At 44.1% G+C, this 17,178-nt stretch overlaps 1 protein-coding gene across 1 annotated transcript in view; it reads right to left on the bottom strand.

Moving 5' to 3' along the window:
- The window catches only part of LOC110529233 (MAM domain-containing glycosylphosphatidylinositol anchor protein 2), a 355,390-nt gene that overhangs the window by 99,465 nt on the left and 238,747 nt on the right, over positions 1-17,178 (bottom strand). Inside the window, exon 10 of the mRNA XM_036985374.2 lies at positions 3,471-3,740. Coding sequence (XP_036841269.2) covers positions 3,471-3,740 — 270 coding nt within the window. The remainder of the gene's footprint in view (positions 1-3,470; positions 3,741-17,178) is intronic.

Here is a 17,178-nt window from a genome sequence, read left to right as displayed (position 1 = left end):
AAATTACCAATCTGGCCCTCAAACCATCAAGGTCACCTAATAATCCCCAGTTTACAATTGGCTCATTCATCCCCCTCCTCTCTCCTGTAACTATTCCCCAGGTCGTTGCTGCAAATGAGAATGTGTTCTCAGTCAACTTACCTGGTAAAATAACGGATGAATAAATAAAATAAAATAAATTCATTCCTTGTCCTGAGGACGCACTGGGAGTGCAGGCATTGGTTACAGCACACCTGATTCAACTAATCACTAAACTTTATTAATTACTGAAACAGATGTGTTAGTGTCGGGCTGTAACAAAAAATGGCACGCTCTCACCAGGACCGAAGGGCCCTAAGACCATGATTGAAGAACACTATCCTATCCTGCCAAGGCTCAGCAGAGGAGATAAAACCCTTTGAAAACGCTGGTATGATACTGTTGGGCTAAAATGAAAACCTGCACACCATGTGGTTCCCAAGGACCACAATTGAAGAGCAGCAGAGAAATAGTTCCGTCCAGGGGATCTGAGTGGTGTATGGCAAGCTGAGATGGAGGGTCTTGCCAGGGCTCAGGAGTGCAGATTAAACCCTCTAAAGACGTTGGCTAACACACTGCCACTCTGCTCTGGCAGGATTGAAGGGCCATCTCATCTCTGTAAAGCCACAGCCACCAGATGTAACCCCCTCACCCCCCACTCCACCCCCCACCCCACCCCCCACTCTGGCATGCACATACACACACAAATGCCCCCTGGCCTAGCTCCTGACCATCAGTGTGATAAAGTGTGTGTGTGTTTGCCCCTGAGCATGGCCTGCTGCCAGGCTTTGGAGTGTATGTGTGGGCATGTCTGTGCGTGCCCCCTGGCGTAATGACTGAGACCCTTGGTTTAATCAACCCACTCTGGCTTTCGGCCAATGGCTTTGATTGATACATTTTTACTGTACACAGACCTGATCTTCTCTCTGCCCTCCCACATATATATATTTTTTCTCTCTCGCTCTCTCTCTGCATAGCATTGCCTCAGTCTTCTACCATATCAGAGCTTACCTCCACAGTGAATGATTAACGTGCATTGAAGTTTTGTTGTTTCCCAATATGAAATGCCCTTTATCCCTTCCTCAACAAACTGCTACACAAACTCCTAGCACCTTTTCCTCAGCCATCTTAAATATTGAGTGAAGAGTGAATCTATGCCAGGGAATTTGGACTGATCTTAGGGCAACAAACACACAGAACCAAAACAAACGTAATTTGAGGCAAATTGGTCAATCTATGGATTAAGTTCCCATGTGATTACTTTCTCCACTACTGACCTGTCTTGGCATTCAAGCTTTTGTATCTGTCCATTCATAAGCAGGTCAACTACTTAACTCACTCTCTAATCGCTAAACCCCAGTCGATATACAGTCAGAACGATATGCTGTTAATAAGAACAAAAAATGCCATTATGTCTGGCCACCGTTGCAGACACACTCAGGGATCGGAATAGCCTCATCTTTTCAGATGGTGATGGTGGTAGGGGTGATTAGGTGAGGCTCGGTGCATTGGAAGAGCTCATGTTTTAGAATGGGAGGAGGAGGGGGTGGTTAAGTGAGGGAATAAAGAGAAGGATAGGGTACATTGGAGCCCAATGTTGATTTTCAGCACTGGGCTCCCTCCAGGTCCCCGGGGGCCGCTAACTAACTGAGCTGCCGTACCTTTGGCAGCAGACACATCCAGATGGTAGAAATCTGGAGCACTGGGATGGAGGGAGGGCTGGAGGGATGGAGTGAGAGAGGGATGGAGGAATGAAGGGAGAGGGAGGATAGAGAGATGGAAGGAGGGCTGTAGGGATGGCTGGAGAAGGGAGAGGTGGAGGGAGTGACATGGGGAGGGATAGATGGCTCAAGGGATAAATGGCTCAAGGGAGAGATGGATGGCAGGAGAATTTGGTAGAGGATGGATGGATGGAGGGCTAGAGGGAGGGATGAATGGTAGGAATCTGTGTGAACTGGGATGGAGGGATTGCTGTAGAGATGATGGAGGGAGGAAAGTAGGACAGGAGGGGTGGAAGTAGAGAGCGAGGGAAGGAAGGTGGCAGGTGACCGATGGCACATGAGACCCGCTGAGAAAAGCAAACGGCCGGAGGGGATGATCTTCTCTCCTCCTCCACTCTACCTTCTCCTCAGGGGCTGGACTGATATATGACTCACAGACCAGACACTGTCCATCTCTACCAGACGGAGGGAGGGACAGAGAGACACACACACACATAGAGAGAGAGAGAGAGAGAGAGAGAGAGAGAGAGAGAGAGAGAGAGAGAGAGAGAGAGAGAGAGAGAGAGAGAGAGAGAGAGAGAGAGAACGAGTGAGCCGCAGGATCATGGCAAAGGTTTCTGCCTCCCAGACCTCCCATCAGGAACAGAGCGGTTCAGGACGAAATCGTATTTGTCACTTTGATCCTCTGCCACTTATGCCACTGTCCCCTGGCACTGTCTATTTCACTCGTTCTTCTTTCCTCAACCTGTGTTTCTCCATCTGTCTCTCTCTCTCTCTTTCTTTCTCTCTCTCTCTCTCTCTCTCTCTTTCTTTCTCTCTCTCTGCCGCTCCAAACTAATCTGGCCCTGTCATAAAACACAAACCCTCTGTGTGAGCGATGACACGGCCACTGACTGCTCCTCCTGCTATTTTCATGCGCTCCACCACAAACACTTTAGCATGGCAATCTAAAAATACATAGCCGGAGGGGAATAACAATGAATTGCCTAACAAATCTGTTTCCTGTATGAAGCATCGGGTCCTTCCTGCATAGTGCGAGCTGTCATTAGTAATCTAGAAAGCCACATCCCAAATGGCACCCTATTCAATACATGGTATACTACTTTTGACCAGGACCCGTAGAAAGTAGTGCACTCTATAGGGAATAGGGTGCCATTTGGGACGCACTCTAGGGGATGTGTAAAAGTAAGTGTTAAGACTGACATGGATCTTATACAAGACATCTCTTCACATTCAAATGGGCAATCTGTATTAGGCTGTCGCCCGTCTCGCCTACTCCTTTTCAATCAATTGCCTTATGGGACACGTACTGTATCTACCTACCCGTCTGACAGGCAAGTTTCAATTTGCTCCAGACATCATTCAGCCATTAAGGATACATCGCTGGGAAGTTTAATTGCCATGATGGAGGATAGGGAAACCTCATCCTGCTTCAGAACTCTGTTACAGAGATGGGGCACAGCATGGCTGCTCGGCTACCCAGGTGGGTGGGTTTCATTAACTCAATGTGAAGGAAAGATGTAAGTTATACCTCATAAAATGTGAAGTGCTTTGAGACGTAGTGAAATAGCCAATTTAAATTCTGTTCAGTATAACTAGCATGCTGACACTGGACAAGGAAAGTCAGAATGCCGGGCTACAAACCACATTGAGTGATGTCAGCAACTGAGAACAGGAAGCATCAAATTAAACTTTATTCAAATGCATTTCAAAACATCAAGTATTCCTTACCTGTGACCAGGAAGGTGCAGCGCCCAGCCCCGGCCTCATTGTTGACATCACAGGTGTACTCCCCCCAGCCCTCGCGGTTGAGGCTTTTGACGGTGTACTCTGTCTCGTCGCTCTGGTCGAAATGTCCAGCGTGGAGCAGGCGGTTCCCCAGCCGCCACTCATAGCGCAACACCCGGGAAGGGTGGGCACGCAGGACCCGGCAGTTCATTACCACTGGCCGGCCCAGGCCCTGACGCATCTCTAACAACACAGGCTCCACCGACGGAGGGTCTGGGGCGGAGAGAGGAAGCTGTTAGACTAGTATAGGGTTAGGGTGAACCAGGGTGAATCACTGAGGGTCTCTGAAAGAAAAAGAAAGAGCGTTAATGATGAGAGATTGAGAGAAGTAGTCTTATTTAATATTTTATTTCACTGTGGGAGGGTCTTGGATGGGGAAGAAGAAAGACTGCACTGTAAAAAAGATCCTGTAAATTGTAAGTTACTGTAAGTTACTATAAGTTACTGTAAAAAAAAGAAACAGTATGTTGCATTACTTTACATTTAAAGAAACTTTGGTTTAACAGTACATTACTGCAAAGTGTATAGTAATGTACAGTTAAACCAACATTTCTTTGGAATTTACAGTAACATACTGTACCTTTTTCGACAGGTAACTGACTGCCAATAAGTTAGCAAAAACTTTTATTTGCAACAGTGCAGGGCTAGAAGGTGCAGTACCATCTCTCATTCTACCTTTTCGAGAATCAGACTTAGAAGGGTTTGGGAGGGACACAGAGAGATGGATCGGAAGAGGAGACACTTGGGAAGGAAAGGAGAAAAACTCTCAGAGTTAGACCAGGGACCTAGGAGAGCTAGACAGCGAGAGAGGGGGGAGGTATATCTGTGTCATTTACTCAGATCACTGTGGGAGGGTACGGGAATGACACAAACCACTCAAGATCGCTTCGAGGAAAGCTAGTTTTCCACAAGGGAGCTTTGTACTCTCGTCCTCAAAGTACACTTCGAGACCCAAAGATGGAAGGTATGTGAGGGATAAAGTGTGAGAGAGAGAGATACAGTGGGGAGAACAAGTATTTGATACACTGCCGATTTTGCAGGTTTTCCTACTTACAAAGCATGTAAAGGTCTGTAATTTTTATCATAGGTACACGTAAACTGTGAGAGACAGAATCTAAAACAAAAATCCAGATAATCACATTGTATGATTTTTAAGTAATTAATTTGCATTTTATTGCATGACATAAGATTTTGATACATCAGAAAAGCAGAACTTAATATTTGGTACAGAAACCTTTGTTTGCAATTACAGAGATCATACGTTTCCTGTAGTTCTAGACCAGGTTTGCACACACTGCAGCAGGGATTTTGGCCCACTCCTCCATACAGACCTCCAGATCCTTCAGGTTTCGGGGCTGTCACTGGGCAATACTGACTTTCAGCTCCCTCCAAAGATTTTCTATTGGGTTCAGGTCTGGAGACTGGCTAGGCCACTCCAGGACCTTGAGATGCTTCTTACGGAGCCACTCCTTAGTTGCCCTGGCTGTGTGTTTCGGATTGTTGTCATGCTGGAAGACCCAGCCACGACCCATCTTCAATGCTCTTACTGAGGGAAGGAGGTTGTTGGCCAAGATCTCGCGATCCATGGCCCCATCCATCCTTCCCTCAATATGGTGTAGTCGTCCTGTCCCTTTTGCAGAAAAGCATCCCCAAAGAATGTTTCCACCTCCATGCTTCACAGTTGGGATGGTGTTCTTGGGGTTGTACTCATCCTTCTCCTTCCTCCAAACACAGCGAGTGGAGTTTAGACCAAAAAGCTCTATTTTTGTCACATCAGACCACATGACCTTCTCCCATTCCTCCTCTGGATCATCCAGATGGTCATTGGCAAACTTCAGACGGGCCTCGACATGCGCTGGCTTGAGCAGGGGGACCTTGCGTGCGCTGCAGGATTTTAATTCATGACGGCGTAGTGTGTTACTAATGGTTTTCCTTGAGACTGTGGTCCCAGCTCTCTTCAGGTCATTGACCAGGTCCTGCCGTGTAGGTCTGGGCTGATCCCTCACCTTCCTCGTGATTATTGATGCCCCACGGGGTGAGATCTTGCTTGGTCTTGGCCATTGTGGAGAGGTTGGAGTCTGTTTGATTGAGTGTTTGGACAGGTGTCTTTTATACAGGTAACGAGTTCAAACAGGTGCAGTTAATACAGGTATTGAGTGGAGAACAGGAGGGCTTCTTAAAGAAAAACAAACAGGTCTGTGAGAGCCGGAATTCTGGTTGGTAGGTGATCAAATACTTATGTTGTGCAATAAAATGCAAATTAATTACTTAAAAATCATCCAATGTGATTTTCTGGATTTTTGTTTCACAGTTGAAGTGTACCTATGATAAAAAATTACAGACCTCTACATGCTTTGTAAGTAGGACAACCTGAACAATTGGCAGTGTATCACATACTTCTCTCCACTGTATATAGAGATAAAAAGTGACAGAGAAAGAGAGAGAGGCACAGCAAAAGAGAGAGAAAGAAAAACATTGAGAGAGAGAGTGAGAAAGGGGAAGAGGAAACTGAGGTAACAGAGTGGACTGGATGTTACTTCAGCTAAAAGCACAATTTATGTTAAAAAATTAGATTTAGTTGACTCAATTAAAGAGTATCAAAAAACACTTAGGAAACCAGCTGACAATAATTAGCATATCGTAATGTCAATACTCTTCACTGATGGATGAGAAACCAAGAATAACAACAACTCATTAAATCAATACAAAGTATTAAATTATTATAAATTATTATAAATGTCTAAAACAGAATATGTCATGCGTAATCTGAATCTGGTGACTGAGATGACAAACTGCATCTGAAGAATCTCCAAAATGGGGAGAAGTATATGAATTAATGAATAATCTATTTGAGAATGAGACAGGCTGCGTCTCCTCTTCCACCAGACCAGACCTCTTCATGTTAATAATTCACCCAGACATATCCATTCAAGGTAAGAGTCTGATTCTGCCCACGGCCCTGGTTGGTAGGTATTACAATCCAATCAGGAGAGCTGTGTGTGTGTGTGTGTGTGTGTGTCTGTGTGTGTGTGTGTGTATGTGTGTGTCTGTATGTGTGTGTATGTGTGTGTGAGAAAGAGAAACAGAGTGTGTGTGTGTGTGTGTGTGTGTGTGTGTGTGTGTGTGTGTGTGTGTGTGTGTGTGTGTGTGTGTGTGTGTGTGTGTGTGTGTGTGTGTGTGTGTGTGAGAAAGAGAAACAGAGTGTGTGTGTGTGTGTGTGTGTGTCTGTATGTGTGTGTATGTGTGTGTGTGTGTGAGAAAGAGAATCAGAGTGTGTGTGTGTGAGAAAGAGAATCAGAGTGTGTGTGTGTGTGTGTGTGTGTGCGCGCGTGCGTGCGTGAGGTGAGAGAGGCGTGTGTGTGTGTTAAGTATGTTCATTTGTGTGGGAGGTGTTGTAAGCAAGTGTGTGTGTGGTTTTGACTAAATACATTCTCTCCTAATGATGCTCTGACTTGACAATCTTCACGCTCTCTATACAGATGTTTGACAGAAGTCACAGTGGGGTTTTAAAACAACACACAGAGAGAGGAGAGAAAAAGAGAATTACACACAAGAGGCTTAATTGCCCAGAATTAGCATATGCCACAGTGTAGAGTACAGCAGCTGTGCTGGTGTTTCTGTGTTGTTACTGTGGTGTTGCTGTTGTGTGTAGCAATTGCTCTGGGTCAGAGGTAGAGGAAGGGAGAGCTGAAACAGCAACATGAGGGCTGAAGACGGTAATCCAAAAGGACATTTGGTTCGCGTGCCCCCAAGCCCTGGTCATTAGCCTCTCAGAACCAAGGTTTTAATGAATGACTTATATGATAAATTAAACAAAGAACCAGGATAAGGACTAGCTGCCTGCAAGGTACGAATGTAAATATAATAACCTCACAAAGGATTATATGAACGAAAAAGAGGGAACACATTTTATTGTGGTTGTTAAAAGAATAGAGCAGCATATGTAGTCTGGTGTTACTATGTGTGTGTGTGTGTGTTTTAACTATACTTATGGGGACCATAAGTCCCCACAATAATAGTAAACTAACAAAAATATGACCAACTGGGGACATTTTGTTAGTCCCCACAAGGTCAATTGCCATTTCTAGGGGGCTTAGGGTTAAGGTTAGAATTAGTGTTAGCGTTAGAATTAGGTTTAGTAGTTAGGGTTAGGTTTAGGAGTTAGGGTTAGGTTAAGGGTTAGGAGCTAGGGTTAGGTTTTGGGGTTAAGGTTAGGCTTAAGGTTAAGGTTAGGGGTGTGTTTGTGTGTGTGTGTGTGTGTGTGCACGGATGAGACTCCTTTTTATCTTGGCTCAATGAAAACAGGAAACAGCAAACCACTCCTTCCTTCATTGAAGCAGGCCTGTGCTTTTACCAAGCGAAACAACTAGCACCGTCTGAAAGGTTGGAGTCTGAACCGAAACTCCACTTATAACATTACAATTGTAGGCTTGTGTGGAACGACTGCGAATCAGGCACTATGCTCCTCAGACTCGCTGAGTGGCACTAGACCAAATTACAGTAAGTGCAGTTCAATTTCACACAGAAAGACAAATAAATACAGAAGCCTTGGCAAGTTGAAGAAAAAAAACTTAAGGGAACGTCTTTTAACTACACAGGCTTTACGGCCTTATCCCTCCAGTATTTCTCCAGTGGAAACGCAGTTTGGTAAACTGTGTGCTTCGTGTAACAGTAAGGGTTGATGGTAAGGTAGTGAGGGCGACTTGCTGCAATGTCCCTGTTTTGGGGAGAGTGTGCGTGGGTGTGTGTTTGGAGTGCGTGTGTGTACATTTAAACTTTAGTCATTTAGCATGCGTGCGTGTGTGTGTGTATCGCAGGTTTGAGGACTAACCATGGAGCTCAGTAGTAATCCATCATCAGTCAGTGGGTAGTGTGTGTGACTGTAATGAGTGTTCTTCCATACCGATCTCGACAAACCATTTCTGCATGGATCTCGCTTTGTGAACAGGGGCATTGTCATGCTGAAACAGGAAAGGGCCTTCCCCAAACTGTTGCCACAAAGTTGGAAGCACAAAATAGTCTAGAATGTCATTCTATATGCTGTAGCGTTAAGATTTCCCTTCACTGGAACTAAGGGGCCAGAACCATGAAAAGCAGCCGCAGACCATTATTCCTCCTCCATCAAACATTACAGTTAGCACTATGCATTCGGGCAGATTTGTCAGTTGGACTGCCAGATGGTGAAGCGTGATTCATCACTCCAGAGAACGCATTTCAACTGCTCCAGAGTCCAACGGCAGTGAGATTTACACCACTACAGCCGATACTTGGCATTGCGCATGGTGAGCTTAGGCTTGTGTGCGGCTGTTCGGCCATGGAAACCCATTTCATGAAGCTCCCAACGAACAGTTTTTGTACTGATGTTGCTTCCAGAGGCAGATTGGAACTCCATCCTGAGGGTTGCAACCGGGGACAGACGATTTTTACGTGCTACGCGCTTCAGCACTCTGCGGTCCCATTCTGTGAGCTTGTGTGGCCTACCACTTCGCTTCTGAGCCGTTGTTGCTCCTAGATGTTTCCAATTCACAATAACCGCAATTGGAATTGACTGGGGCAGCTCTAGCAGGGCAGAAATTTGATGAACTGACTTGTTGGAAAGGTGGCATCCTATGATGTTGCCACATTGAAAATCATTGAGCTCTTCAGTAAGGCCATTCTACTGCCAATGTTTGTCTATGGAGCTTGCATGGCTGTGTGCTCAATTTTATACACCTGTCAGCAATGGGTGTGGTTGAAATAGCCGAATCCTCTAACTTGAAGGGGTGTAAACATACTTTTGTATATATAGTGAATGTCACCGGTTTCACAAGGGGAAAACATCAGCGTTTGGATGTAATTTCCCTATAGATTCCCATATAGACTCCGCAACATGCTCCATTAGAGTAAGGATATACAGTATTCAGACCCCTTCCCTTTTTCCACATTTTAATATGTTACAGCCTTATTCTAAAATGTATTAAATAAAAACAAATCCTCATCAATCTACACACAATACCCCCATAAATGACAAAGCGAAAACAGGTTTTTAGAAATGTTTGCAAAAAAAAAATATACATATATATCCTAGTTACGTAAGTATTCAGACCCTTTGCTACGAGACTAGAAATTGAGCTCAGGTGCATCCTGTTTCCATTGATTATCCTTGAGATATTTCTACAACTTGACTGGAGTCCACCTGTGGTGAAATTAATTTGATTGGACATTATTTGGAAAGACACACAACTGTCTATAAGGTCCCACAGTTGACAGTGCATGTCAGACCAAAACCAAGCCAAGAGGTCAAAGGATTTTTCCGTAGAGCTCCGAGACTGGATTGTGTCGAGGCACAGATCTGGGGAAGGGCACCAAAAAAATGTCTGCAGCATTGAATGTCCCCAGGAACACAATGGCCTCCATCCTTCTTAAATGGAAGCAGTTTGGAACCACCAAAACTCTTCCTAGAGCTGTCCGCCCGGCCAAACTGAGCAATCGGGGGAGAAGGGCTTTGTTCAAGGAGGTGACCAAGAAACCGATGGTCACTCTGATAGAGCTCCAGAGTTCTTCTGCAGAGATTTGAGAACCTTCCAGAAGGACAAAGGGTCTGAATACTTTCCGAATGCACTCTACATCATAAATATACACTCACCTACATATTTATTTGGACAGGGATTCAAATTTTTCTATACCCCAGCATTTTGGATTTGAGATTAAATGTTTCATGTGAGGCGACAGTACAGAATGTTCAGTACTTGAGTGTATTTTTATACATGTCTGTTTTTGAGTTTAGAAATGTGCAAATAAATACGTAGAGCAGTGTACATAAACCCAGTGGACACATGGATGTATGTGTTTGTATGTGTGTATGTGTGTGTTTGCATCCATGTTGTAAGGGACACTGTATGTCACTGGTTCAGGGAAAAGCTTGGCATTCAGATTTAATTTCCCTCGACTCAGACTTCTGATGCTTCCATCAGGGAGTGACACAAAGTAGACACTAACCAGCGGGCACACAGACACACTCACTGCTGGATGTGTGTGTGTGTGTGTGTGTATGTGTGTTTAACCATGTGCTATGTTGTTAGGCAGACTCCATTCCCTTTGTGTGTTAGGGTTCAAGGTTCACCAGTTCTCCCCATGTGGCACAGCCAACAGCCTATTCTTGTCTCTCTCAATCTTGCTCTCCCTCCCTCTCTCCCCACCCCCCATCCTATGGGTGTTGCCTCTCCTTCATTGCTCAGTATAACTGGTGTGCTATTGGATCTCCCCCCACCACCACCACATGGGTACAACACAGATTTACGTCTATTCCTCACCGTTCGAAGCCAATGAGCCAATACAGTACCATACGTGTCACGTGTTTCCTCACTGCATTGACTTTCCACAGCCTACAGGGAAACACGCAGGCAACACCTGAAAATATAGACCTTTTACCTAAAGAGAACTCAAGCGTTCTTATGCGTGTCACCTTTGGAAATCCATCGTGTTTTGATATTGCATTCTGATACAGGACCTAACAGTCATTAGCTAGTCAAACTGATGGCATATTTAATGATGAATGCGATTGAACTGTTTATAAAGAGTCTTCATACTGTTGAATAATGCAGACGACAATGCTGCGTCGCTTGAACGCACCCCTCTTAGCTGCTTCCACTAAGGCCAGAGATAAATGAAATAATGAACTTCCAACAGCAGGGTCTGCATTACCATATTGTTATTCAACTTTTAGCAGTGCTGGGCAAAGTACCCAATTGTCGTACTTGAGTAAAAGTAAAGATATCTTAATGGAAAGTTACTCAAGTAAAAGTGAAAGTCACCCAGTAAAATACTACTTGAGTAAAAGTCTAAAAGTATTCGGTTCTAAATATACTTACGTATCAAAAGTAAACGTAATTGCTAAAATATACTTAAGTATCAAGAGTAAAAGTATAAACCATTTCAAATTCCTTATATTAAGCACCATTTTTATTTATTTTTTATTTACAGATAGCCATGGCCAATTTCAACACTCAGACATAATTTACAAGCGAAGCACGTGTATTTAGTGAGCCCGCCAGATCTAAGGCAGTAGGGATGACCAGGGATATTCTCTTGAGAAGTGCGTGAATTGGACCATTTTCCTGTCCTGCTAAGCATTGAAAATGTAACGAGGGTGTTTGGGTGTCAGGGAAAATGTATGGCGTAAAAGCACATGATTTTCTTTAGGAATGTAGTGAAGTAAAAGTATAAGTTATCAAAAATATAAATAGTAAAGTACAGATACCCCAGAAAACTACTTAAGTAGTACTTCAAAGTATTTTTACTTAAGTACTTTACACCACTGTGTCACATCCTGACCATAGTTCCTTTTTTATGTCTCTCTTTTAGTTTGTTCAGGGCGTGAGTTGGGGTGGGCATTCTATGTTTTGTGTTCTATGTTTTCTATTTCTATGTGTTTGGCCTGGTATGGTTCCCAATCAGAGGCAGCTGGCAATCGTTGTCTCTGATTGAGAACCATACTTAGGCAGCCTGTTTTCTCACTATGGGTGGTGGGTAGTTATTTTCTGTTTAGTGTTTTTGTTGCACCTTGCAGAACTGTTCGATTGTCGGTTTGATGTTTTTGTTTGAGTATTCATCTTTATTAAAAGTATTATAAATATGTACAACGCTGCACTTTGGTCCTCTTCTCCTGACGACAATCGTTACACACTGACTATAGAGAGGGATAATCTATTACCTAAAAAGTATCAAATGTATGCTAATCAATGTGGTAGTTTCATAGAATCACTAATGGATTTACCTCCGTCATCAACTCGGATGTATAAATCTGAAGCATCCGGTTGGTGTTTCCATTCACTACCAAATATGGTGATAAGAGGAAGCCTGTGGCTGGCAGTGGGAGAGATGGATTTTGGATAACATTCTGCTAATTTTGTCATCGATGAAACATGTTCATCTCCATTCAGTTTTCTGTTTCCAACACTAGAACCTGGTTTCCAAAACTAGAAACATGTAACAAACAGAGCGGACTGTGTTTTGTAGACTATACCTTTTGACAAAGTTTTTTAAAATTGCGTTGTTTAGAAGGAGTGCAAGGGTGAAATGAGTTATTGTACACGCACACTTCACAGAATAGTCCTTCCCTAATGGAAATATTCAAATACATACTAGAAAGCGCCAATAGGATCTCACTAGCTCGTGCTTGGCTCTGCCCACCTCCACTACGATTAATTTGCTCCCATTGGAAACAACACTGGTCTATGTTGGCTTAGCTATAAAAATCGTAAGAGATTACTCTATCCCAGCCTCATGTTTACAACCAACACAGTCGCTGACCTTTGCTGCTGCCGCAACGCCATTCGTTCAACGCGGCTGATCAATTCAATATTGTTCTATAAAAATGGTCATATTCAAATTTCAGGCCCCAAATGTAGTGTTGTAGTTAGGCCTCGTTATGTAATGTCATGTGTGGAGATTAATTTGGCGTTAGTAAGTGTGCCGTTAGTTTAGGGGGTGATAGTGATTCATATTAGAGTGTCGCCCCCGGGAGCTGTCGTACTCGCCTTTATTGATGCAGAAAAGAAAATTAATTAAAAACAATAATCGTATAATTCCGTGCATTTTTCTCCGACAACAGTCTCTTTATCCCACTCTTTTGATGTATGTCAGTTAGAGCTGCTGCTCCGCTCGGGGCAAGAATCACACAATAGCAGCGGCGTAACGTGGTGGGGAGGAGAGGATGTGAGAGACAGCAGCATGGGGACATGCAGCTGCGTTTACACTGCTCAGGGGCTGAGAGGAGAGAGAGGGAGAGAGAGAGAGAGAGAGAGAGAGAGCGAGAGAGAGAGAGAAATGAGAGAGAGAGGACTCAATTGTTCTAATCCTGACAGACAGCCACCACCGTCCAGCCAGGATACCTCTTTATCCCTCTCTCTTTTTTCTCTCTCTATCCCTCTCTTCATACACTCAGGGATTCACCGAGTTAGTTTTAATAAGAACATTAGAGTTTCACAGCTGGAGATATGATTTCTGCCCTTGCTTTGCGTTTCTATTAGAGCCAACACATATTTCCTGGATGTGGCATCGAGACGAGGCCTCCCAATCCTTCCCTTCCTCCCCTTCTGGCTCAACCAGCTAGCCGAGCAGCAAACAGATGCAGGTTTTTACATATCAAAGCTGTCGACTGGGCCCCGCTTGACGCCTTCCTTCACGCCTCTAATGCTCTTTGCTTCAGAGGACTGTACCTCGGCCCCTTGATCGAGTTACTAAACACGACGGCTTTGCAGATGGCACGCCACCAAGGCATGCTGCTGCTCGCTCTCTTCCTCGCTCACGCTGGGGTCTGGAAACGCAGGCGAGAAAAACATCTCAGAGGGTTTGGGTTGCTCTCATGTGGCGGGAGACAGGCCAAGAGAGAGAGAAGGAAGAAAGGAGAGGGAGAGGGAGAGAGAGATGGGGAGTGAAAGTGTCTGTACCACAGTAACATCTAAGACAGTACAGTATAAAGATAGGCAGGAACTGCTTCTCCAATAGAAATCTTCGTTCACACTTGTAGGTGATGTAATGGCGACATTGCCTAGCTAAGATCATGCGCAGAAACACGTCATCGGGTTCAACGGTCGTCTCGCACTGAACTGCGCATGTGCAGGCTGTCAAATCAAAGTTGTTTTTGGTGAAAATGAAAACGTGTCAGTTTCTCACTTTCACACGGTTGGAATAATAACAACTACTGTACTTTTAAGACACTGACTCCAATCTAGATTGTGCCTTTAGATTTTGAGAAAATCATCCACTAAGGAAGAATTTTTCACTTCTCTAATGATTGTGGGCGATTAGAACTGGCTCGCAGTCAGCATTCTAATTCATCCCAAAGGTGTTCGATGGGGTTGAGGTCAGGGCTCTGTGCAGGCCAGTCAAGTTCTTCCATACCGACCTCAACAAACCATTTCTGTATGAACCTCGCTTTGTGCATGGGGCAATTGTCATGCTTAAACAGGAAAGTGCCTTCCACAAACTGTGGCACTAAGTTGGAAGCACAGAGTTGTCTAGATGCTTGGTCATGAAAACCCATTTCACGAAGCTCCCGATGAACAGTTATTGTGCTGACATTGCTTTCAGAGGCAGCTTGGAACCTCGTAGTGGGTGTTGTAAATGAGAACAGGCGATTTTTTCGCACTACGCATGTCAGCTCTCGCCGGTCCCATTCTGTAAGCTTTTGTGGCCTACCACTTCGCGGCTGAGTGATTGTTGCTCCTAGACGTTTCCACTTCACAATAAAAACATTTACTAGCAGGGCAGAAATTTAACTAACTGACTTGTTGGAAAGGTGGCATCCTATGACAATGCCACGTTGAAATTCCCAGAGCTCTTCAGTAAGGCAATTCTACTGCCAATGTTTGCCTTTGGAGATTGCATGCGGTGTGCTCGATTTTATACACCTGTCATTAACCAGTGGCTGAAATAACCGAAACCACTAATTTGAAGGGGTGTCCACATACTTTTGTATATATTGTGTATTTGAAACCACACTGAATACACAACAGAAATAATAGTACAGAACAATTACAATCGAGCTGGATACAATGCATACTATGTACTGTACCTATAGAACAATGACCCTCTCCTCCCATGTCTGTAAAAATGTGCCCCTCATCTCACATGTGTTAAAAAAAAAACATTTGCAATTTTGACAGTAACCCTCCTTTTCAATTTCTACACATAGCAAGCAAAGTGTTTGTGATGTCCAACCTACATGGGTAGTTGGTGAGTCAGACAGTTTTCATGCATCTAATTTCTATTCTGCCGCATATTTCTCAGCGGAGCCGGTGGCAGCCTGCCTCACCACATCAGCAAAGCTACCACCTTGTCCTCGACTGACGAAACACCTTCACAGGTGGAAGCTAGGACGCTATTTCCCTAGCAGCCTTCCAGTCCCGACAGAGCCCTTCTCTGCCCGGCCCGACAATGACAGTGGCCTTGCTCCTCCTCTTCCTCCCTCGAGAATTAGTGATAGTTTCTATAGTTAGAGTGCCAGCCCTCCTTCTCCTCGTCCTCCACTCCCAGAAAACCAAGCTGACAACTGCCAGGGACCAAGCAGCACTCGTGAGAGCGACGCCCCTTCTCTAAACACTGGCAAGCAGACAAGTGACGAGACAGATTGCGTGGAGTCCGAGTTCCAATGTGTAGGCCTAATATAAATAGCCTCCAGATAAATACTGTATAGGGTATATAGCTATAGCTAGCCCAGTAGTCTAGACTGCATTGTCTGCATAATATAAACAATCCCTAGTAAGCTATTGTTTTGACGCTGGACTGATTGTATTATTTACCATTAATAGACTGGTTTTACACAGCACAAACGTTATATCTAAACTGCGAGAGAGGTAGGCCTACAGGACAGTTGTATATTCTGTTTGAATTTCCCAATTGAATTATTGAACAAGTAAATACGTTATTGTCGCCAGTCAGCATTCTAAATAGCAGCATTGCGACACCGTAAGCCTATAGCTTCGTGAAACATAAACAGTAGGATAAAATGACCACCAAATAAAAATAAACATGTATCCATTGAAGCAAAGCTATAGGCTACTGCAAGCACTAGCGCCACATAATCTGATAGTCTATCGATAGTCGGACGCGTAGAAGTAACAATTTCAGAACCATGGACAGCGATCGGTAGTCTATACTTTGTGAGTAGCTGACGCATTCGTTTCTTTGGGGTTCAGAGAAACCGCGCTGTGCCAGTGTATTTAGTACTCTGTGACTGGTAAAAAGGGCCATGAAAACACACACTGATATGATGATTGATTTATCAATGCTTAACCTCTAATAACTGGCTTCACTATAAACACTGCTTTGGGATGTTGGTGCCGAAGAATATAGTTGTCTGCCAAGATATCACTCATTGAACCTAAACGTGTGTGTGTGTGTGTGTGTGTGTGTGTGTGTGTAAGCGGTGACTTCAGACATGTATTGTAGTCCTAATCTTTACTTGACTGATTCCTGGCCTCCTCTCTCCATCCACTTCAGCTCTATCCATGTCAGACCTCCATCAGTGTATCACTAAAACCTCTTAAAGCCACCCTTATCCACCTTTACTGGTCACCATGGAAACGTGGGGACACACCTACTCAACATAGCTTTTAGACCAGTAGGTCTGTGCAGCCTCAGGATGTATCCCAAATGGCATCCTAAGCCCTACACCCTTAGGAAAAAGGGTTCCAAAATGGTTATTTGCAAGGCAAAGGGTTCTAGCTAGCAGCAAAAAGGGTTCCCTATATGGAGACAAACCAAAGAACCATATGGTTCTACTTAGCACCTTTTTTTCCCCTGAATATTCTTTCCCTCACCCCTGAAAGTGGCCTGAGTTTTCTTCAAATGCCATTGAACTGGTTGTTCAAAGGTTACTGCTACTCAAGGGAAAATAAACATGTTGTTGTTTCTAGTTTTACTTTGACTCTGAGTGAAGATGGATCTTCAGGGCAGAGGAATACTTTTCATTGAGAGACTATTTCTTTAGTCACTTAGGATGTAACAGGGGAAACGGTATAGAGACACCGATTATATTCAGTTACTGGCACAGGTCATTTGAACGTATTAGCCGTCGGTGTGACTCACGTAATAATATGGAGGGAAGATGATTAATTCAGGAGGAGGATAGTTCCATTTACCATCTTATTAGCTCGGTGAGTTTGTG

The sequence above is a fragment of the Oncorhynchus mykiss genome, chromosome 8, assembly GCF_057628025.1.
Source record: "Oncorhynchus mykiss isolate SJ-2025 chromosome 8, ASM5762802v1, whole genome shotgun sequence".
NCBI lineage: Eukaryota > Metazoa > Chordata > Actinopteri > Salmoniformes > Salmonidae > Oncorhynchus > Oncorhynchus mykiss.
The sequence above is the reverse complement of the archived record's forward strand: the minus strand, read 5'-3'. Positions and strand labels throughout refer to the sequence as shown.